Source organism: Candoia aspera, chromosome 5 (assembly GCF_035149785.1).
Source record: "Candoia aspera isolate rCanAsp1 chromosome 5, rCanAsp1.hap2, whole genome shotgun sequence".
Taxonomy (NCBI): Eukaryota; Metazoa; Chordata; class Lepidosauria; order Squamata; family Boidae; genus Candoia; species Candoia aspera.
Genome location: NC_086157.1, coordinates 15,337,039 through 15,360,595, shown reverse-complemented (window position 1 = coordinate 15,360,595; position 23,557 = coordinate 15,337,039). Strand labels below are relative to the sequence as shown.

At 38.2% G+C, this 23,557-nt stretch overlaps 1 protein-coding gene across 1 annotated transcript in view; it reads right to left on the bottom strand.

Moving 5' to 3' along the window:
• UGGT2 (UDP-glucose glycoprotein glucosyltransferase 2) overlaps positions 1 to 23,557 on the bottom strand; it is a 78,426-nt gene that overhangs the window by 22,119 nt on the left and 32,750 nt on the right. Inside the window, exons 11-26 of the mRNA XM_063304651.1 lie at positions 22,424 to 22,515; positions 20,339 to 20,489; positions 19,407 to 19,526; positions 17,590 to 17,675; positions 16,142 to 16,277; positions 13,975 to 14,106; positions 13,133 to 13,294; positions 12,014 to 12,137; positions 11,819 to 11,917; positions 10,362 to 10,456; positions 8,004 to 8,210; positions 7,030 to 7,161; positions 5,450 to 5,577; positions 4,073 to 4,168; positions 2,718 to 2,820; positions 517 to 596 (exon numbers count right to left, since the gene is read on the bottom strand). Of these exons, the coding sequence (XP_063160721.1) occupies positions 517 to 596; positions 2,718 to 2,820; positions 4,073 to 4,168; positions 5,450 to 5,577; positions 7,030 to 7,161; positions 8,004 to 8,210; positions 10,362 to 10,456; positions 11,819 to 11,917; positions 12,014 to 12,137; positions 13,133 to 13,294; positions 13,975 to 14,106; positions 16,142 to 16,277; positions 17,590 to 17,675; positions 19,407 to 19,526; positions 20,339 to 20,489; positions 22,424 to 22,515 (1,943 nt within the window). The remainder of the gene's footprint in view (positions 1 to 516; positions 597 to 2,717; positions 2,821 to 4,072; positions 4,169 to 5,449; positions 5,578 to 7,029; positions 7,162 to 8,003; positions 8,211 to 10,361; positions 10,457 to 11,818; positions 11,918 to 12,013; positions 12,138 to 13,132; positions 13,295 to 13,974; positions 14,107 to 16,141; positions 16,278 to 17,589; positions 17,676 to 19,406; positions 19,527 to 20,338; positions 20,490 to 22,423; positions 22,516 to 23,557) is intronic.

Genomic DNA, 23,557 nt, shown 5'->3' with positions numbered 1-23,557 from the left:
CAGCATTAACAGCATATAACAGGTCACGTGATTGCGATTTGGGCACTTAGCAATTGTCACGCATTTGCAACGGTTGCAGCATCCCGTGGTCACACGATCGCCATTTTTGACCTTCCCAGACAGCTTCCGATAAGCAAAATCAATAGGGAACCATGTGATTTGCTTAATGACCACATGGTTAACTTAATGGTCATGTGATTTGCTTAACGACCACAGTGATTCGCTTAATAACCACCGCAAAAATGGTCATAAAATCGGGTCCGGATTCGTTTAATGACCGCCCACGTAGCGATCTAAATTCCAGTCCCAATTGTGGTTGTTAAGCAAGGACTACTTGTAGTGAAATGACTCCTAGGTAAAGTTGCTGGAACGTAAACATGTTGATGTTTCATGAGCCATATTCATTGTCACACATGGTGTTTTCCAGAAACCATTTCACCAATAAAGACCAGCTGTGAAACTCTACTTTCATATTGTTGCACCCATTTTAGTAACAAACTTCTTCATGTTACTTGCCTTTTCAACGGTACTTCTGACAGCTTCGATCTGCAGTTCATGAACAGCCTCAGCTTCATGTTGACAACCTGACCAAGCACCTAATGAAAGCAATTTCCATGTTAAGTCTTCTGCCTGCAATTTTTCCCATTTTCCTAATCCTATCCCTTAATATTTACATAAGCAGTTCTCCAAACTAGAAACAAAGAATTTGCAAATTTACATGCCTCCACCTTCTCTTCCATCCTATACTTATTTGCAATTTCAATAATAAGCAACTTTATTTAGGAATTAAGCCTTAATAGAAAGAATCCTTACTACTCCCCAATGAAGCTAGCGTGAGAAATAATAGTTAGTTTTACCATGAAGCACCTGTCTGACCACAGGAAGATGAACCCAACAGGAAAGGCTAACGCTACCACTTCTAGCTAGAAGGCAGAGATTAAGGCTTCTTCCTGTCCTCTGAAGTCACAGGTATTGATTCAGCCTAGAGTGGTAGAACTCAGCTTTTACTCTGTATTCCACTAGAACAACAAAACTTGCGCTGGTCACGCTGGAAATGGGAAAAAACTATGTTCCATTAGGCACCATGATAGGAGCCAGTGTGAACCTGCCTAATTGTGGGTAATTGAAGTTTCTTATCCCCAGCATAGTGTTTCTTACTGTTTTGTGATGTTTGCATATTGATAATTTTAAGTCGCTTGACAAGTGGACAACCTTAGGAATGAATGAATGAATATGCAACAGTTAGCACAATGCAGCAGAATAATCTGCATCTTGATTCTTAGGCAAATTGGTTTCTCTTTTTAACCCTAGGATCAGACTTTTGGGTTCACCTTCTGGTGATGAGAAAGGTTTTTCAAGGTTAAATCCAACTACCATCCTTGATCCCTGGAGACAGAGCTGTTGCTTGTGATACCAGTTTTTGTATGTGTACCACCATTCAAAGTTGTATCAAATCAACTTTAAGAGCTGCTGGTGGTTGGTTGTCCTGGGTCAAGATTGTCTTACACCTGAACCTAGAAGATTCATATTCAGAAATTGCTCTGTTCAATCTCAGACACATAGTTGTAGCAGCTATGGACTAGATACAAAGTTATCATTCGATCTTGGGACAGAATGCCTAAGTCTCTGGGGAAGTGCCACAGGAATCTAATTTAATTTTCTATCTCGCCTTTATTATTTTATAAATAACTCAAGGTGGTGAACATACCTAATACTCCTTCCTCCTCATATTTTCCCCACAACAACAACCCTGTGAGGTGGGTTGGGCAGAGAGAGAGAGTGACTGGCCTAAGGTCACACAGCCAGCTTTCATGCCTAAAATGGGACTAGAACTCACAGTCTCCTGGTTTCTAGCCCAGCACCTTAACCACTAGACCAAACTGGCTCTCATCTCCTTTTCCTATTCTTCTCATCTCCACTAATGATGAGAACCATGGCCCGCTGAAGCTAAAATGGGGCAATCGGAGTCAAGTGTGCATTTGGCTGCTACTTTGTGCATCACCCTGAATGGAGGGCCATTGAGTTGTAATTTGCTATCATGTTGGTGCCAAGATTATCAACTGATTGATTTATGTCAAATTCTTAGTGACCACACAGACAGACTTTCTCCAGGAATGATCTGTCCCCAACCAGGCAGGCCCTTCATGCAATGGCAGTGGGTACTGCCACTGTAACTGAATCCATCAACTATGCTTTTGGTAATTCTTTTCTTCTTTTATTCCACCTTTGCCAACATTATAAATTTTTCCAGAGAACTAGATCATTGCATTGTGTCCAAAATATAACTTGAGCCTGGTCATTTCTGCCCTAAGTGAGAACTCTGAATTGATGATCTGTGATCCACTTGCTTGTTTTCCTGGTTATCCATGGTATTCTCAGGAGTCTTCTTCAACACCAAAGTTCAAAAGTGCCAATATTCTTTCTATCCTGCTTCTTCACGCTAAAGCTGGTTGATGTACCTGTTGTCATTAGTTTATTTTTTATATTTAATTTTAGTCCCATTTTTTTCACCCTGGTTTTCATTTCTGGTTACTGAGGATATCAAAGTGACCCCCTGTAAATTTAAACCTGGATCTCTCATCATATAATGTATACAATTCAGAGTCGATAATTACAATTTCAAGAAAGAACTTAAATAGAACAGTTACACTGTATAGAAACCAATATTAAATTGGCTTAAGGTCACCACAGTGCACAAGGTATCAGTGTGCTCTTACAATCAATAAATGTGATAACTTCTGGGCTTCTCTTGTTAGTGGATCAACAGCACCAACTACATCAAAGTAGGGTTCACTTTGCTCTGGATTTATCTTCAGTATGCTACGTAGAGAAGGCAAAGGGGACACACATTAAGCATTCAACAAAAAATCTTAAAGGCATGTATGACTTGAAGATGTAATGTTCACAGGAAATATACTGTATTATCTTGTTGCAATTATAAACTATTTTATAAAACATGTTCTGATTCAACAAATGGATGCATTTTATTGAATATATCTCTGGTATCTCCAAACTGTGAACTGCTCCACTAGAAAGACACATGCCATATAATAGTTTATGCCTGTAATAAATGAAAAACTAAAAACATGCATCGGAAGTGATTTTCCCTAGAGAGGGCAAGTATTCAGACCTGAAGTGGGGAAGGGTGTTTTGGATTCATCCTTCTACCTGTTCCCAAATCCTTCAACTACAGTACCATTTGGTTCTCTGGTTTATGGTCTTCAGTTTCAATCTTGATGATAGGAACTATATGCTAGCACGTCTGGAGGCAGCAAGCTGGGGTTTGGGATACACCAAAAGGTAAGAGTTTCATCTCAGTCTGATAATCTTGAAAAAGGTTGTTATTTTAGTCAAGCTCTCCACATTCCTATTGGTGGATACCAAATCTCCCCAGTTCTTCTGAGCTGTTTCAAGTGTGTGCTGCCTCCTACCCATTCTTGTATTTTGGCAAACATGACTTGATCAAGCTGGCTGATACTTCCCCTTCTGTGTTTTTGGAGAATCTAAAACTAACACTCACAAATAAACTTTGTAAATAAATGTAGTGATACAAGGAGATTTCAAGAATATTTATTTTAAATGCTGAATTATTACACTGATTAGCTTCTTAGAGAACTTGTTTTCAGCAAATGGCTAATAAGAGGAAAACTTTCTTGGTGACAGTTCCTTAACGATGGAATACCCTCCATGCCTTATACTTTTGGAGCAGACCTTTGAGAAAGCAGACTGATTTTTCCTATATAAGTAGTTACATATGCACACTCCAATCTTCCTGAAATAAATTCAGCTTAATTGACTTCATTTTGATTATACTCTTCTGGTATGTGTAAGTATGTTTAGTATTTAAAGTCTTTGTCATTTGTTTGTCAGCATTTTTCTATGAATCTCTCTTTGAAAAGTGGAGTATAAATGTCCCAAATAAAGTTAATCACTTGTGTTTTTCTAGTGGTAGTAGTGGTGGTGGCAGCAATAAATATTGCAAACAGAATAGATTGCTAATTACCTGCTCACTATTCATACAACTGAAATGTCATGAAAAAAATAAGGAATAGCTACTTAGAAGGTTTTTTACCTGCGTTGGTCTTTGAAAAATTCAACATCTTGGCGGTCATCAGTTATTGGCAAGGAAGAAAGAAGGGCATTCACTTTCATTACTAAATTACTGCCACTAAAGAAAAGAGAAAAGAATTGGATTTATCTCAGGAATGGAAGAATTTCCTAAAATTATGCCATAAAATATCAAAGAGATCACATCACAACTGCCCTGAAATAAAAACAAGATCTAGTGTGCAATATCCAATATGTGTTGGATTTGGGTCAGGCCCATGGTCACGCTGGTGCACATGAACTCATGAGCTGCCCCTGACTCAACATCACATCACCCAGGTACAGATTAAAATCCTCAAAGACCATAAGCCTTGAGGGGTTCCATCACCAACCCCATGATGGAGTCTAGAAGCTCAGGCAGGGAGCCAGTACAGCAGCAGGGAAGCCAGTACAGCAGCAACGAACTCAGATGCTCCCTAGAACCCAACATCAACCAGAGAGAATCACATCACACTATTTCTGGAGCAGAGCCTCTGAAGGCTGTCAAGGTCTCCCAGATGACAACTGCCACTTCACTCCCCTGCCCTGGAGTCGCAGCTGATGCCAGACTCAAAACCCAGGTGAGAATATTTCCAAGAGGGGCAACCCCTTCCACATACCCCTGAGTCTTGGTTATACAACCCAGGTTGGCTACCTCATCCATCCAAGTTGTGGTTGAGAAAGGTCTTACTGACCTAGCATTCAGAAGCAGCAGCCAGAGTCCAGGGCCACCAAATAGTTACTTGGTTTTTACTATATGGTATAAACTCTGGTAATGTGGTTCTTAAATCATAATTTTGGCTTAGTGCAATGTGCAAACCTAGTCAACAAACAATGGTTAACTAAATAATGCTTCAGCACAATGTGTAAACCCATCTGGAATGCCGCAGTAGTCCACACATATGTAGAAGTTAATCAAGTAGGGACAGCATTGATCAATACTGGGATGTGAGACCACCAAGAAATCCCAGGAGTGCAGAACCCTATATTTTATTGCTAAAAAATAACATGATGTATTCGTGTAGTCAACAGGAGTGGAGCTGGATTTGAGGGAAATTACCTTTTACTGTACACTTCTACTCTGTTGTAATCTCTCTGAATTGTCAGGAATTACTGCCCTGCATGCAAGAATACCCCCTTTTAATGTCAACCATTCTGATATAGACAAATATATAATGCTTCTCAATGAATGCCATTTTAAAAAAAGGACACTGGAGCATTAAAAAAAGGATAGGAAATCATTCCACAGTTGTTCTGCACTGCTCTTGTCAAATGAGGAAAATCCAGTGTCCCTTACTGACTGCAAAACTTCTGCAAAATGTGCTTTACTACAATCCCCTCCACCCTCCACAATAAATGTTACCGTTTACTGTCAACACCCATTTCCTTGACAAGAGTTTTAATCTTTGCAGCTGCTGTATTTAGAGTTATCTTCTCCAACAAATCAAAATCTTCGGTATTTAATTCATCTTCTTTTAAAGGGCCTAATATCTGCACAACAGAAATTGACACAGTTCAGTGTTAGGGGAAGAACACCATACTTCGTTTTACAAGCACGGTGACTTTTGCCTAGAAACTGACTGAAAACTAATGAAGCTGGCACAAAACATTCTTGGCTATAAGCATTAGGTAACAGCTTTGTCACATGTTCTGAAATTTCCCAGACGTTTTCAACCATAGTGAGGGGGAAAATAAATAATAGCATTCTGAACCTGGTTGAATTCAGGATGTGGGCAAAAGTGCTTGTGTCTTACTGAAAGACAGAAGAAAGGCCCAACAAGGCAGAGAATAGGAAAGTCCATTTTTTCCAAGAAGTCCTCCTGTTCTAACTCATTTCTCTTTCATAGCTTTTGATTCAGATCCAAATGTGCTTCAAGGTTTTTCTTAGGTATAAGCCCTGTCAGTTTGCACTGGGCAAGGTTTAATTTTTGGAGGAAAAGGATAATGGAAAGGATCTCCCACAAATGGTGGCTTGTTCCACTCTGTCTTTCATCCCTGGGCATCTGAGCTTCTTTTTTTTCACAAGACCTTGAGCAAGAACAGCTAGAAGGCAGAACCTGCATGTGCCAATTGGGCCCTTTATCTGCAGCCACTATCCTACTGTAGCGCTGGGCAAGCAAACTGCCTGTCAGATGGGATCCCAGACTGCCCAAGAGGGAAGTTTTACCTCCTATGTGATCACTGCATGTCAAACGATGCAGCCATTACAGCATCTCCGTCCTGCCCTGTGAAGTGATGAGGGAATCAGAAGCGGTGCTGTGGCACGGCTGCCCTCCCCCTGCCCTGCTGGCTGCATCTGCACTAGGCCTCTTTCCAGGGGAGGGAAAGGACTTAGCTGGAGTTTCCCTTCCAACCAATGATGGCAATTCACTGAAGTTTAACAACCATTTGCAAATATGACAGTAATAAATGGTAATAAAAAATTCATTTTCCGACCGAAGTGCACATTTACAACCAAATTTCGTGCACCTGAAAACACACACTGGAGTGAGAGTAACGCTGGCATAGCTGTAGGAGAAAACTTTATCTGAATGAGAAGGCAGCAACAGTGATCTTCGCAGCATCTCTCTCTCTCTCACTCTCTCTCTCTGTCACGTGTTCACTTAGCAACCATTTTGTTTTACAGCCTGGTTACTGGAATGGAACACAGTTGCTAGACAAGGAATGGGTGTAAGGGGGATAAAAAGTATAAGCCTTCTGCTCTGAAAGGCTAGAGGAGGAAAAACGCTGGATCATGTTTCTCAATCCAAGGAGGAAGCTCTGCTCCAAAGGACAGGAAAGTATCACCCCCGGAGCCCATGGGGAACTATGAATTGGAAATACATTTCCTTGCTTCTTCCTCTTTAAACAGGCATGACAATATACTGGTATTTCTCTTCAAATACATTTAAATAAAACAAAATGACCCAAGAATAAAATGCCATCTACCCATTCTTTACTTACCCTGCCATTGCTAACAACAGCCATTTCCCCAGGAAGCAATTTGAGAACCTCCTGACAAAATACCTGATGCGTCTGAATTATATCAACACCCAGAGTATTATATTTCTTCTCAAGAGCATCAGCATCCATACCCTGGAACATAAAGTATAAAAGTGCAGTCCTAATTAGAAAGACTACACAAAACGGGTTTAAAACGTTTCTCTGCTGAGAACTTAAATACATAATCCAGTTTTTTCAAGTATTCAGAAAAGCTGAAATAGAAAAGATATTGGTTTCTGTTTCTATTCTATTGCAACGACCTGCTCCCAAGTCTTACTCAATCTATTTGAAGCTATTCTCTGCACTTCTACTCTGCCAAGTATTCAGCATAGCTAAGAAAATTTTAAAACATTCCAGAACCAATTAACTACTAAAGGTCTGGAAAAGAGACGCATTGTTACAGTTTCCGTAAATGCCAGGAGAGTGAGGGCCAAACACAACTCCCAAGAGAGTACATTTGTATAACTTGGGAGCAATGCAGAAGAAAGCCTATATCTTGAAATGATACTGTATTTATTTATTTATTTGTCAGATTTGTATCTTGCCTTTCTCCCAGCAACAATCCCTTCCTCTCAGGTGGGTTGGACTGAGAGAGAGTCACTGGCCCAGATTCACCATGTGAGTTTCTATGGCTAAGCATGGACCTGAACCACAGTCTTAGTCCAACACCTTAAACACTACATTGCACTGGCTGATACAGTATAAGTAAAGCTCTACTGGGTGATCATTCAGTGAATTACCACCAAAACATACACAGATGGATACATATCTGAATATACAAGAACACAATTGCAACATGAGTACAATAGTAAAAACTTATTATAGAAATAGGCTGTTATATCTTTCAAAATGCACAGCATCCAGTGATATTAAGAGAAACTGTTTTATATACCCAGCCAAAATTCAGCTAAGTGCATAATTAGGCAACTACTAACCGGGAAAAAAAACTTTTTAATTTTAGTTCCTGCAGCAAGGGCCCTTGCCGTCTCCTCCTTAAGAATCCGACCAAGAAAATTTTTCAAATTAGAGTTTTTCTGGGTTAAAAATGCTGCCGTGATTGCTCTTGCAATAATAGTGCTATCTTCTGTTATTTTTGAAGTCGGATTATTCACAATCCCAAGCTGAATATGACTGCTGGTTTTCTGTAAAAATAAAGGTAGGTTATAAACTGTGGTTTATTAATACAGCTAATGACTTAGTCCTCCTATTTCTCTTTTCACTCTTTCTGAACAGATGAACACACACCGTTATTACAGTGAGTGAAACACACAGAGACACACAAAGTGTTTGTGGCAAGATTACAGAGATCAGGTAAAAGTAAAATTTTCTAAACAAATTGGAAATAATGAATTAGATCAAACTAAAACACACTATAAATACAACTACTAAAATATTAAAAAATTATGTTAAAACTAAATCACTACAGTAAATTAAAAAAACCACCAAGTGAATTTTGTGTACTTAACACTAAAATACTAACTTAATAAGCTGCTAAAATATTAAAATATTGAAATACTTAGGATGTGATCAACCTCTTTTATTACAGTGTCTGTAAATCTGTGTTTCAGCATGACTCTTGGTCAATCATATCCTATTTCCAGTCTACATACTACTAAAACTCTCCAGTCTGTTTGTCACCTTCAATTAGCTGAAACGGTGCATCATAGCACAACAGTTTTTGAATGAAGGTACCTCAAATTGGCTAACTTAAAGAATGTGTACAAAATTCGGGACCCCTTACTCCCATGTAATTGAAATTTCAAGGATCTTCACACCAGTTGTATTGGCAAAGTTGTGGCCACTGCGGTGCTGCAGTCAGCTGTGGTCATTGATTTCTGACACCCCCTGCCAGCTTCCCACAAGCAAGGTTAATGGGAAAGCCGAAGTCATTTCCACTCCCATTGCTTTTTGCCCATCTGCGGTCATTCTGTTGATCTCTTTAGGTAAGTAAGTATCTCTGAAATGGTGACCCTACAGGTAATGGATTGTCCAGTATAGCATAAAAAGACTCCACTAATATCAACAGGGCCAAACTTTGTGGGAAGAAGTTCAGCTTTAGCCACAATTGCATATTCTAAACCAGGCTGTTACTGCTGTTGCAATGCCTCAGAAAGAGGATAGTGGTTTGGAAAATACTGCAAGTTTAGAACATCTAAACATTTTTCCAATACCTGGAAAACAGATAGCTACTATAGCTCTCCTGTTCATCAAATATTTGTTAGTAAGAGAATGAAGCTCTACAACAGAGGTAAATTGGGTCCTAAAAATGAAAGTATTCAGTGGCTGAGATTTCTGGAGAAGCCTTTATGAAAATCTTGTTGTGGGGTTTACTCAAGCTATCAGGAGCTTAACACAAGCCCTGGTTTCAGTCACAGGTAGGCCTACCTTCAAGCACAATCTGCAGTTGACACAAAACATCCCGCTATGAGGCAGGTGCTTCTTTGTGGCCTAGGCTGCCCTACAGAAGAGGATCTACATGGCACCGGACCTTCGAAAAGATGTAAAATTGGATCCCAAATCACTGGGAGCTTAAAACAAAGATGCCCTTTTTATGGGACTAAATTATGATTTCACCTGGGCTGTCTGCCATAGATAATGTTTTGCCTTTGAAAGAACCAGAGCATGGGAGCAATATTTGTTTTCTTGAGATTCAGAAAGGCTGAGAAAAGAAGAGTCTGGTATGCAAAGTTTAAAAAGCAATTGTTTACTTTGCAAGTATCAGATACAGTAAGTAGATACTTATTTTAAAGCATTTATCTCTTGCTTATCCTCCTGGGTTCTAGATAGCTCCCTGCAGCAATAAAAACACAAAAAACACAGAAACAACAGAAATTCCAGTCCATACTCTGAATGTCAATACCAAGATGTACAGCTCAGGGCAGAAATCTTATTGTCCCTACAATCTTTTGCTTTCACAAAGGAAGAATTTTTGCTCTATCTGTGTTTAATGATAATGCAGAACTGCCAGAAGAAATCTCCTGTCCTCTTTGCTTCAATCGCACAGAATTCTCTTTGGCTTCTTAACCAAAAGTTTCTACCGGCAAAATTTCTTTCTTTGTGTATTACAAATGCATAATCGTTGTCATGTGCAATAATTTTATTCAGTAATTAAACTTTTCACAAGTTTCTTTTGTTCTGTTATACTTTTATTCTGAGGAAAGGACAGAGGTTTAGCTGCAGTCATTTCCTAGCACATATCTGCCATTATTTGTATTTCCAAGCTCATTCTTCTCCAAAATTGGCTGAGGAAAATTATTTGTATGATGTAAGGACAGGAATTTTAAAGAACTGACCAGGTGTTTCAGTGCAGTAGAAAGCAACTGCCTTCCATCTGGCTTGTCATAATCAGCCACAATCCATATGGTTACTGGATAGATTAAAGCATCATCTGAAGAAAAAAAAACCAGCAAGAATTTTTACTGTTCAATATAGGTGATCAAAATGGAAAATGTAACAGCAGAACAAAAGTGTAGATTATTGTAAGAATAGGCAGAAGATTGATCAAGAATTATTGGTAGACTTCCAAGTGATCCACAATACTCTCACAATACTGAAAAATGAATCCTAACAAGTGTGGCTTTAGAGTTGTGTAGTATTTGGATCCCAAGCATGGAATTCTGATTTTTGCTAAATCACAATGATGGGTAACTTAAAAAAAAAAATCTGTAGCTGAGGCCTTTGCCCCCACATCCTTTTTTAGTTTTAAAGTAAACTGGGTACATTGTGTATCCCTGCCAGCGCACAATCTCTAAAAATAAAAGCAAACATTAACCCTAGCAAAAAGATAGCAACCTATTCCTATGCTGAGAAACCAAAATAACTAATCCTCTCATCAATACTCATACGCAGTCTCTCTCTAAATTTACCTCCCTTTGAAAAGCCCTGCAGGCGACCTTCATTACAAGAGGAAAGCTAGAGGGAGCCTACTTTTCCTAATAAAATTGGATGGGCAGAATCATCGGGGAGATTCTGTAGGTATCTGTCGATATCAAAGCCTTTGAAGGGCTTTGAGGACAACCTGTACATGGAAGCTAATTGGTCACCAGTGCAGCCCTCAAAGTAGAGGTGTTACATAGGCAAACCAAGGTGTGCCTGTAACTATTTAACCTGCAGCATTCTGGACCAGCTGTTCTTTCTGAGTGGTCTTCAACGGCAGCCTCATGTAGAGGGCATTAGAATAATCCAAATGGAAGATGACTGTGGCAGCAGGGGTGGTGAGAAGTGCCTTCTGCCCAGAAAAGGTTATAACTGGCACTCTAGATGAATCCGTGCATAGGCACTCCTGGCCATAGCTGCCATCTGCTCTTCAAGCAGGAGTTGTGAGTCCAGCAGGAACCTCAAATTATGAACCAGTTCAGTATGAGAAAGCAACATCGCTTTCACAATCAGAAATGCAATTTGCCTGGAATCAGATGGGTTCTGAACCCACAGTTCTCTGGGATTAAGTCTAAATTTGTTCCTCCCCATCCAGATTCTAGCAGCCTCCCGGTACTGCAACAGCACCTTGATGGCATCACCTGTTCAGCCTGGGGATGAGATGTTCAGCTGGATATCATCAGCATCTTGATGATACCCAACCGTCTGCTGATGCATGAACTTTCCCAGTGGTTTCATGTAGATATCCTGAGTTAAAGCAACCATCCTGGGTTGGCATAATCTATGGTTAACAATTCTATCTGTAAATGTGTTATTACATTATAATCAGTATGAATACAGAATCTGTAATAAGATTAAATGTAACAAAACTTACCTTGCCTTGTAACATACTTCATGTTTTCAGAAATAACAAATGTTTTATCTTGAGAGTCCAAGAAGGAAAATGTCGAGTAGTCATTTGTATCTACAGGAACTGCAAGAATTCAAGATATGGCATAACATCAAGCATGATACCAAAATGAATTCCCCACAAATAAATGAGAAAGAGGAAAAATAGAATTCACTTTACCTGATGGGGATTCAAAATTCAAGTATCTTTTTTCATCACCAAGAATTCTGTCATTTATATGAGAAACTATATTCTGTTGCTCCATGATGAAATCAACGGCATCTTTATGATCATTTAGCAAGCCCTATAACCACAAGAGCAGTTTAATTTCCACAGCATCCACATCTTTAGAATATAGCTTCCTGTTAACTTAAGATAAGCATGTGGAACCTCTGCTGGGTAGAATGGGTATCTTAGCTTAGCCTAATTTTGCTAAGTCCTCTGGTCCCAGCACAGAGACAAACAGTTAGAGAAGCCCTGGAAAACTGGGGTTGTTCAAGCCACTTTTTTTTTAACCTTTCATTCAGAAAAGCAGAAAGAGATAGGGAGTGACCAAGCCTTTCCCAACTCATCTGCAGTGGCTCCAGTCCCCGTCTAATCAATAAGGCAAGGAAGATGACAGCTGGCCAGTCACTGCAGAGTAGCTGGATGGCAGCTAAACTGGCTATTTGCCAGTAAACAGAGGCAATTCCTTGATTTGTCTGACACTGAATCAATGGGTAAGTAAGTTACTCACTGATGATGTCAAATATAGCTGAGCACTTACACACTGCTGTGAATGATAAACCATGGTTTATGGCATAAGGTAATGTGTGAACTGAGTGAGCTGTTACTTATTCAACAAAATATGATGGAACAAGCTACAGCTTAGCAGATCATGAGAAATAGGTTTCATGTCTGACTTAAATCAGAGACAAAATTGAATATTTTCTCCTCTTACATCACCTTAAATAGAACATTTTATATATCCAATTCTAAAGGGTGCAACCCTTGTATATGGGCAGAAATCCTAGACATAGGTATCTGTTATTAGTCCATTTTTTACCCAAAATCTATCCTCAACCCATGGCTCCAATCATCTTAAAATATAACAAGTACATAGTTAAATTCTAAAGTATGGATAATCATTATAGATTAAGTTTCAAAATCATGACTCCAAATTAAGTAATTAGATTTTTGCAACATTAATTCCAAACCACCTCATTATAAAATAAATATAATATAAACATAAATGAAGCAATCTATTAACCCAAATTTCATTGCACATTCCTGTCTTCTAAAGGAAAAAAAAATACATACCATGAACACTGCCCGCTGAAAGGCCTCTGTGGCATCCATGATCTTCAGCAGAGAGGTCTCTAGTTCTGCAATATTCATCTCTTTTCTATTAAAAGGCACACCATTAAAGAGAGCTTGAGGCAATGGGCCCAGGCCAGTCTTCTTATAAAACTTTGCTCCTGCCTAAACAAATTAGGGATATCACAGTTTCACAGAAGATAGCTGACTGTGGGAAAAAGGGATTAATATAAAGAGAAAATAAACTCAAAAGTATCCATATACTGCCTATTGGAAGAGCAAAATGGTTTATTGTCCCCTTTCAACAATATTCCCCAGTCTGATGCCTCCAGATATATTAGACAACATAGCCAAGAATTCTCAGTCAATGTAACTTAAGATAAGTTTAAGAATGGTGCCAATGAAGGAAGGCTGCCTTACAACCTCCCAGAAAGCAATTTTTGGGAGTGGAGAGGAGAAGCTCTGAACAGCCAGAAGAGAATCTGGTTTCCCAAAACAATGTATGACAATAAGAACAGTCAACTAGGACTCACACTTTTGTTTAGATCATGATGGCTTAGTCCAAGAAGTATTAGAATTATGTAATTTTCTGATCTCTCAGATCAAGATGCTATTAAAAATTATCTGAAGCTATTTCTGATGGTCGCCTTTCCCAGCTAAACTATCCCTTGCTATATGGATGCTATGGGATAAGAATCAGGGGCAAAGAAATAATGAACTTCCTCAACATTTATCACCCCCAAACAGCTATTTCAGTGCCAGACACACTGATTAGTTGACTTGACACCAGGCTATTAAACTTTTAGTTTTTTGTATTTCATTTTGCAGTTTTCAACTCTTTCTACCTTTCTCTTGTCATCATAATCAGAGTCAACACCCAGGATCTCCTCCATATCAGCATGAGGAAATTGTCTACGAAGAACACGCTTCACATGGTCCACTGAAAGCGTACCACCATCTTTTACTTCACGATACATCTAATTGAAGAGAGCAAGAGACAGATAAATGATATAATCTATTCTACTGTTAGAATACAATAAAATATGAAATAATATTTAAATTATATTCAGTTGTTATTATTCATACTATAAATAGTTTTTAAAGCCTCCTATCTTCCAAACACAGGTTTGCCTTTATTAGCCAGTTTTCAACAGCAATATCTTCAATCAACTATACTTCAATGCACTCTCACTCTTAATTCATCCATCAGATTCATTTCTGCACTCTCTAAGGAAAAGGAAAGGAATGATGCACAGATTAAACTAGTTATTTATTTTCCGCACCAGCTATGAAATGAGTCAAGCAACCAAGACAAATATTTACATTCAACCAGACCAAAAATATTAGTAAATTTCTAAATATGTAGCTATATTAAAACTTTCACAGCCAAACGAGAAAATCTGTTTAAGTTAAGACAAGTGTGGGATGTATAATCTCACAGTTCTAAATTAACCACAAATCAAGTTATATTAGAAATTGAGTCATTTCTATTATTGGCATACAATTCTGGAACAGTCTCCTTAGAAAAGAATGGACTCTTGCTGGCTTCAAAATGTCTAAATTTAAGGAGCTCATACTTAATATTTTAGTCCATTGCTTCAATTTTGCCTGAAATGAATTGGAAATTTTGTTTTAAATCTCAAATATCTTCAATTCCCATCCTGTTCTAGGACCATGTTATTCAATTAGATAACATCTGTTTCTCTAAAATCCATTTGCTCACTGTTTTGTTCTGAATTCCAAGTGTCCCAAAATAGTCCTTTTACAATTTATGAAGATTTAAATGAATTATGTGAAGATAAGAATCCCTTCTGAGGTAGACCAAATATTTATCTTGATGACATGCCAGATGCTTCTAGGAAGCTCATGGGCAGAATACAAGGCAAACCATCAACACACTGGTGTTCTGGAATGGGAATGCAGTAGCCTATGACTCCTGAACTCAGATATTCAGTAATCATACCACCAATTATTAACCAGTGGAATCTCTAACAAAATATTATTGTAATATATTTATTCCTCCTTAGAAAAGGAATCTTATTCAGAATGGTACCCAGTCAGCCATATTCTCCTCCAGAGAAAAAGGGTCACACTGCTATCATTCTCCCCTCCCTACTATTTTTCCACATCCAGATGACCTTGCTGAAAATGGGCTGCTCTGCTTTAAAGGAGTTATCTCTTTCTTTTTAAAGGTGTTTTTTGATCTTGCATCCCTTCACCAGTGAATGTCAAGACTTGGTTTCTAGTGGTCTCATTTTGATTCTAAACCTGTCAGCACTGAGTTACCTGAATTCACTGTTAAAAGGATTGATAGCCTGAACAGCCTACTTTAATCCATCTCAGATAGTAAATATTACTACATCATACAGTAGCAAATATAATACGTTGCATTACATTCTTATATTACTGATTTAAATCACCTTTTCTACCCATTTTGAAATTCAATCAGAACTCAGTAGAAGGACTATGGAGTGTCTCCTCCCTATAATTTCACAGCCCTCCTTAAATTTTATATTGTCTTAAAAAGACCGTATCAGCCTGCCCCACTTCTTTCCTTCCTTGCTTCTCCCTGACTATTTAGGTGGCCACCTGCCTGGACCTTATAGAAGGAATTACTACAAAGGTTTATACAAAGGATATTTAGATGCTAGCAGTTTTCAGACCCGTTTCTAATCATACCTAGCATGGATACCCCATTTACTTCTGCCCAGGACTAATTTCTCTCTTCATTTAGTTTTATACTTTGCCCTAAGCTTGGAATTCAGGAAGATATTATGCCACAATTTGGTGCCCACTTGGTTTGAGTTTGCTTTCACTTTTAATGTATTCCCTGCCCACCTTAAATATGTGGCACTTCCTGCTTGTGCATCTCAATTTATATACACCATCATTTTATATGAGGCATTTTTATCTTGCGTAAGGTTTTGGCAATGCTGTGGCTATTTTGCATCTCTAAGAAAGTAAGGCTAACCTTAAATAAAGCAATATTTTAATCTCCTTACAAATACTAACATTAATTGTGGAGACAAAAGCTTGAGGGATATCCACTTCATCTGTAACATAGTTAAAAGCTCTCCATAGGGCAACTCCTGCGTCTTCATTTCCATCAACCACTTCATCAGTATTTAAGATGAAAACAAAGCCAATTCTGTTCAGGAAAAAGAAAAATACTGTAAGAATGGCAAAAGTGCATACAACTACTCTGAAAGCAGATTAAATACCACTGGAAGCAGATTAAAATATGTCACTTGGGCCTTCATCAAGAAAAGTATGTGGTAATATTCCAGCAAGATTCAAAAATATTAAAATGAACTCAAAATTAACATTTTATACCAATCTAATAATATCTTTGACAATATATAGAGTCAATGATACCATACCAAACTGTAGTTTTTTTTTTCAAATCATTGATTAGACCCATATCATGGTTTGAATTACCAAAATTACAAGAGGTAAACTATTTGGGACTCTTTTTGTGTGTGTTCAGTACTCAGCTTTATTAATGTGTAAATTCACTCTCATCTTCCTTAGTATTTCTCAATTTTAGGGTAATGAAGCCCTATAGGAACTGTGTCTCTAGCTGTTAACTCTGACATGGATGAGTCATTTTGTCAAGCTGTAAGATTAACAACTTGCCCAATATTGCTGAAAGGGGTTGCAGGTTCCCAGTATGATTTGCTCTTATCCAGTTCCCTATGCTTTTAGTTTGATTTGGTTGTGCACAACTGGAAATATAATATGCAAAAATTATTTACATACATACATACATACATACACATAGATACATATATTCATATTGCAATGATGGAACAAATATCCTATCCCTCTAGAGTAGTCTTTTTAAAACTAATTCTATAGATATGTTGATCTTCCAAATTCCTGCACAGCATGATCTGGGAATCCTTCAGAACTACAGTCTCAACATACCAGGGAGCATACAAAACTGTTTTGTAAGTAGAACTAGATCGATAACTGTCATCCTAAAGATGGATGGAGACCGATCACAGAACAATGTTATAAATCATAATGAAGGTATGATATAAAGTTCATAAAGAATACGTTTTTCTTGTTCCCATTTAAATGTAGCTAGATCTAGACAGACAGAGATACTACCTGTTCAACTGAATTAACAGAAATGTGTGGAAACACAGTATTTACCCAGAATATATACCAATCAATGTATCAATCATCAATTTATTAAAATCTCTCATATCTATTTTGTCAGACTGAGACTTGTTGAGATATTGCAGTTAATAAATCATGAAGGATTGAACATCAATAGATACATGATCCCCAAACTCTTTTTCCCTTTTATATTAATCAACACTCATATAGGGAAATTATTCAGTATAACGTTGTACTGATTCTATAGTTTTTCTGCCATAGTTATGAAAATGAATAAAAGGAAGGGAAATTCTTTCACCACTTTAATCTCAGGTAGAATTTCAGTGTTAATTTACCTTAGCGGTACTTTCTGAGTGTAGATTATTTCAATAAGTTTCATGAAACCAGCTGCTTCTTCCTGAAGAGGGTCAATAAAGAGGACCTAACAAGAGAAGAAAATTTTATACATCCATGGTTTTTACTCTCTTCGTACTTTCCACTTCCTCTACTACTGTAGATTGAAAGCCCCAAGGAAGCACTCAAGGATAAACTGGAAACTTCAGCTGGTGCAGACTGTCCTGGTTCATGTGCTCACTAGAAACAGATACTTAGACTCCATTATGCCACTTAGGTGCCAGCTGCCCTACTTACTTGTGTGTCTCTGGGGCCAATGCAAATTGCAATTTGGACCTTTAGAAACATAAATGGTTTGGAACAGGTAAGTTGAAAAACTGTCTAAAAATTAATACATATTATGCTTTAAGATATGGATTAAAGAATCTGTTCACATTCCCACTTTTAACATCCACCCCTCTACTAGATACAAGAACAGGAGGTTATCAATAATGATAGCTACAACTCCAGGGAATGTGTGATTGGCCCTTCCACTGTAGTATTTACAGAAATTTTGAAAATCTGTTTCAGACAGATTTTAATTTATAGATTTTGTTTCCTTTTATTTTAATCTATTGTCTTGTCTATAGCATAAGATTTTATTCTAATACTCTATTTTTATGTTTGGGCTTTGCTCCTTGACTTAGATGGACTTTGGTCCTGAGGTTGCTTACAAGTAATTACACAGATAAATTATTCTGGAGTGACAAACGTATGCCTGATTACTAATCAAGTTACAATGGTAGGCTCCCATGACTGAATCTTCCAAGAGTTTTCTCCATAGGAAACCTTGATGTCAGAGGGAAAAGCCCCCACCTGTCCAGGCCACTTACATGCTTGTATTCAAAGTGGATAGGAGCTTCTTGAAAAAAAGTAAATTTCCTTTACGGGAATTGTTATGTATCAATTTACCACTTCAGGACGAACTGGTTCAAATGTTATTAATATTTTAGACCACAACTTTTGCCCTTAATACAACACAAATACAAAAAAACTGAACTTGAACCGAAATTTTAAAAGCTTGAGATGAATCCTTACAGTTAATCATGAAAACCAAGGGACCCTACTTGGCATGCTACCACATGCTGGTTCTCTCAAATGAGTGCTGGTAGAATAACTGAAAATGGTGAAAATGATGCTTGAATATAAGTTTATAACACTAAATTAAATAAATGATATGCCACTAAGATACATTAGTTTTAATATAGTCATTAGATTTGCTTAGAATTGACACCAGCAGGCTATCTTGTACTGCAGAAGTAGACTTGTTGTGTTCCACTCTCTGAAAAAACAACTTGCTGAGAGACCTTGGTAGTCAATGGTATGCAAAGTCAAATACATATTCCAGTCAGATGTAAAGGCAAAGTTCACACAATATGCTACAGCATTATGTTGTCTGTTTACTGGAGCACAGTCACTGTGGCTCATAAACAGTTTAGCATGCTGTGTGAAGCTCGCAAATTGTGATTTATTCCATATATCATGGTGAAACAACCGTTGCTAAATGCAGTAGGAAAATGCTGTTGAGGTTTGCCTGTGCTCATGTTAGTATCATCATGAGTACATTGCTGGGTATACTTTGCAATCAGTTCAGTGATACGCTCATAACTGTGATATAAGGGTAAGTGAACTGCTGTACAAAGTGTGCTAAGAATGGGCTTTCTGTGTCTTCCATATATAAAGGTGTAAGGTTAATATATCCCTAATTAGAGTGTTTAAAAGAAAGCACAAATTATTTTCCCAATAACTCACTTCGCACACACCCACACTCCACACTTACCATATTATACAAATTCCGTCTAATCTGTCGCATCATTCCTGCATATGCTGGCCTGAGAAGTTCCTGAAAACTTGAAGGCCACTTGTTATACATAGGATCCGTTTCTATGTTATTGACCCACTAAAACAATACAACAGTAATGGGACACTTAGTGAAGCTATCATCAGAATTAAACCTTGTCAAACACAATGTTCTCAGAAGTTCCATTTTAATAAACTAATAGTCAACATGTTATAATTTTAACTTATTATGGGCTTTGCTGTTGACCTAGGTATGTGGAAACCACTTCGGAAACTAATTCTATGGCTATAATTGGGAGAATATTTAAGGTACAGTTATGCAGGGAAAAACAAGCTGCAAGTATATTTTGACCACAGTTGTAGAGACGCTAACACAATGGAAAAAGAGCTGGATCATTTAGGGTGCAATTCTCTGAGCATCTACGGGGTAGTGCCGCTGCTAAGTTCTGGGTAGGTATGCAGAGTGGAATCATTAATTTTTTCCTGCCATGTGAGAGCCATTCACCTCAGCTTCCATGTGATTCTGGTAATTTTTATTGAGTCTATTACTTAGGCTGCCTTTACACCTACGTACCTCATAAGTAGTTTATTTGTTTTGGCTTGGTGTCTTGTATGTATCTAGTCACTGGGGTTTATAAACCATAGTTTATTGTTGTTTTTAAAAATAACTCAATAAAGAAAAAAATAAAAACTACTTTCTCCTCAATTTCTGTCAATCAGCTCAAGCCTCCAGGGCTATGGAAACGGCAGAAGACATGCCATTTTGCTTCTTAGCATTGCTGTGTAAAAAGTCCAAATATTCAAAATTAAATAAGGCTGTTGCCAGAGGAATAGTAGTATTTATTCATTGCAACTGAAACAGAGAATCTTGTGACACCTTAAAGATTCATATGCATAAAAAATATTACTTACTACAATTGAGGAGTGACGAATGTCTAATGCATAAGATGCATCCTGAGACCGGGCAGCTAATCTCATGAATTTACTTGGAAGATCTCCTTTAATTCCAAGGGAGTGAAGAACATGCATTGCTTTCCCTTCTATCTTCAGAGTTTCTAAAATGCTTTAGACAAAGATATTTTATGTAGAATGCTGTACAGAATAATCCAAAGAATAAAAGCCAAACAAGGAAAAATCAGTGAAAGGCATTCCTGGCACATACAGTATTCTCATCACATTTTGTTTGCAAGGTATTTATAGTGCAATTGTGGTTCTGCTGGTGAAGTCTCTAACTGTGACTATGGTGGTGTGTTGGCAGTTGCTCAGGGAACTGAAGAGTGAGCCTTCTGTGAGGAAGAATTGAACACAGGAGGGTGAAGAGGACCTACGAATAAAGAACCAAGGCAAAAGGTGTTCAGAGGTAAGGAGGCTAGGAACAAAGCATGCAGAAATGGATTGAGAAACAATTCTTTGAAGATGGGAAGATACAGTAAGTGCAGACTGAGGGTTGAGAAAAAAATAAAAGGAGACAAGAAAACTAGTATGAACAGAAGGAAAAGTCCCATCACTGAAGATCAAGAGATACCAATTTGTGTAGTGGGAGAGTACTGTAGTGGATTCCTATTCTGAAAAAGAGCCAGATTTTGAGGCTGGCCTAGAAAACCCAAGACCTTCCAAGGAGGTTTTACCATACCACTACATCTCTTGAAGCATGAAGGACCTTCATGGTATGAGAGTCCTGCATCTTATGCAGAGAGAGGATCTGATCCACCACTTGATCCTAGGCAACGCTTCTAGAGAATATAAACATCTTCCATCTGCTGGTTGCTGCCCTGCTTCAGCTGCCCCCACCCCTCACCGCTGATACCTGGTTACTAGCCAGGTGGGGTCTTAACAAGGCATCGTAAGGAATAAAATAACCATCACAGAAGAAAAAGTAGCAATAAAAGTTAATAATCAGAGCAGCATTATTATTAAAGGGCCTAGGAGAATGAAATGTTTTTGCTTGATGCAGAAAAGACTATGCCAGGTGCACAGGGGATTCCAAAGTCAGGAGGACCACCACTGGGAAGGCCTGCTCCTGGGTACCAATCCACCATAACTCAGAATGGGAGGCTCTCTCCAGAACAAATTAGGTACAGGTATACTGTATATGGGAAGAAGTATTCCTTCACTTAGGTTTGGTGCTGTGGTGCCACACAAGTGCCAGCAGGCAGGAGAAGGGATGCTGCAGCACCGCATGAGTATGGCTGAGTGGGGGAAGGGGTGCTGCATTGCTGTGCAAGCGTGGCTGGGCATGCGTGCGCTATGGAGTCGGGCAGGGGATGCTGTGGGCGGGCACTACAGGGATCTCATACTTTGTAGCAGACTCCTCAGGAGAAAAAGCAGCAGGACTGATTTACTAAAATGACTTGCAACTTTCCCTGCTGGTTTTCCCATTGACTTTGCCTGTGGGAAGCCAGCAGAGAAGGTCGCAAAGGGTGTTCATGTGACTGTGGGGATGCTGTGATGGCTAGAACTTCAAGGACCAGTTGTAAGTACCACTCATTCAGTGCTGTCGCAACTTCAAATGGTCACTGAATGCGTGGTCATTAACCAAGGAATACCTATACAGCAACTTTAAAGGGACAAAAAAGACCACAAACTAGTACAGCTTTCCCAATATTGTATCCTCCGGTTATGCTGGGACTGTAATTCCAATTCAGCAAGACCAAATTTGGGGAGTTGGATGTCCAAAGCATATCTAGAGGTCACCAGAAGGAAGTGGGTTTTACTAATATACACATCTATTGTAGATGGTAAGGAGTTTCACATACTGGATACCATTTCTTTAGTTGAAGGACTGTCATCTTACACTTATTGATTTGAACAATTACTGTTTTAGAAACTAAAGGGGGAGATGTAATAAATTAGTTAAAAGCATTCACCAACAATTTGTTGATTCCTTTCTGAACTACTCATCACTGAATGAGACATTAACATTCCTCTTGAGTAAAGGGTAGTTAAGTACAGATGTCTGGGTGTTTTGGATGGTAAGCAAGCTGCAGAATACTTTACCTAAATGGATCACGAAGATCCAAATCTATTGGAAGGCCATTTAAAAATAAACGTGCTTCACCAGGCTGAAGTTCAAGAGATTCACGCAGATGCTGGAAAGGAAAGGGAAGGTTAGGTTTACCATGACTTAACTAACCATTTTTAAAATACAAACAAACAAGCAAATCTTTGGGACATCAACATACTTCAAATGAGAGCAATTCTGTATTAATCTGAGATGAATAAATTTTAACATCCTACTTAACAGTATTTTTCTAGATAAGGAGTACCTCCTAATTTCTGCAAAATAAATCTGATGCTAAGTATTCCTTAATGATATTTTAAAAAGGTTGAATGATATTTACATATTCACAGTTCCCACCAGAGAGGCTTTAAACTGGTTTGACAAATTATAGTCCACAAATTCATGTTCAGCATTCTAATTATCTGAGCAAATTACAGTATCTCCTTTCTTAAATACAAGAGTTTTAAAAGTCTTGCTGCAATTCTGGTTTCATCTATTCCAACCTTCTCCAACCCAAAGCCTTCTAGATGCATTTGTTTACAACTCCAAGCATTCACAGCAGCACATATCCAGGGAGCAGCAGATTAGAAAGGCTGACTATGCCCCCCTTCTATCCCACCATGATTCAGTCTGAAGGAGATCCCTCCATCTTACTGTATGGGAAGACCAGCCCTCGGCAAATATGACATTGTTTTACTTTCTCATAGCAAATAAAATTTGTTACATGGCGTATTAGGAAATATTCTCAGTTTTGATTTATTTTTTTTAAAAGGCTTCAGTCGTAAGAAATGTATTTGTTATAGTAACAAATAAGTAATTATGACAGTTTCAATTCTTTATAAAGTTGTATGTGAATGATCTATATTGTGAAAGATAGGATATAAGCAATTGTAATAAATGTGTAGAAAAAGCTGGCTGGGCTTTCACATTATATTTCTTCCAGATCAAGTACTTCCATATTATCCAACTATCGGCTTTTTTCTATTATCAATCTTTCTATAGTGCTCTCCACCCAAGCCTCCACTATGCTCACAACCTCTGCTGATAGTTATGCTAGTTGGAGATAAGAACTAAGCTAGAGTAAATTGCTTTAGATCCTTAACAATGGTATATTTTGTCCTAATGGATGT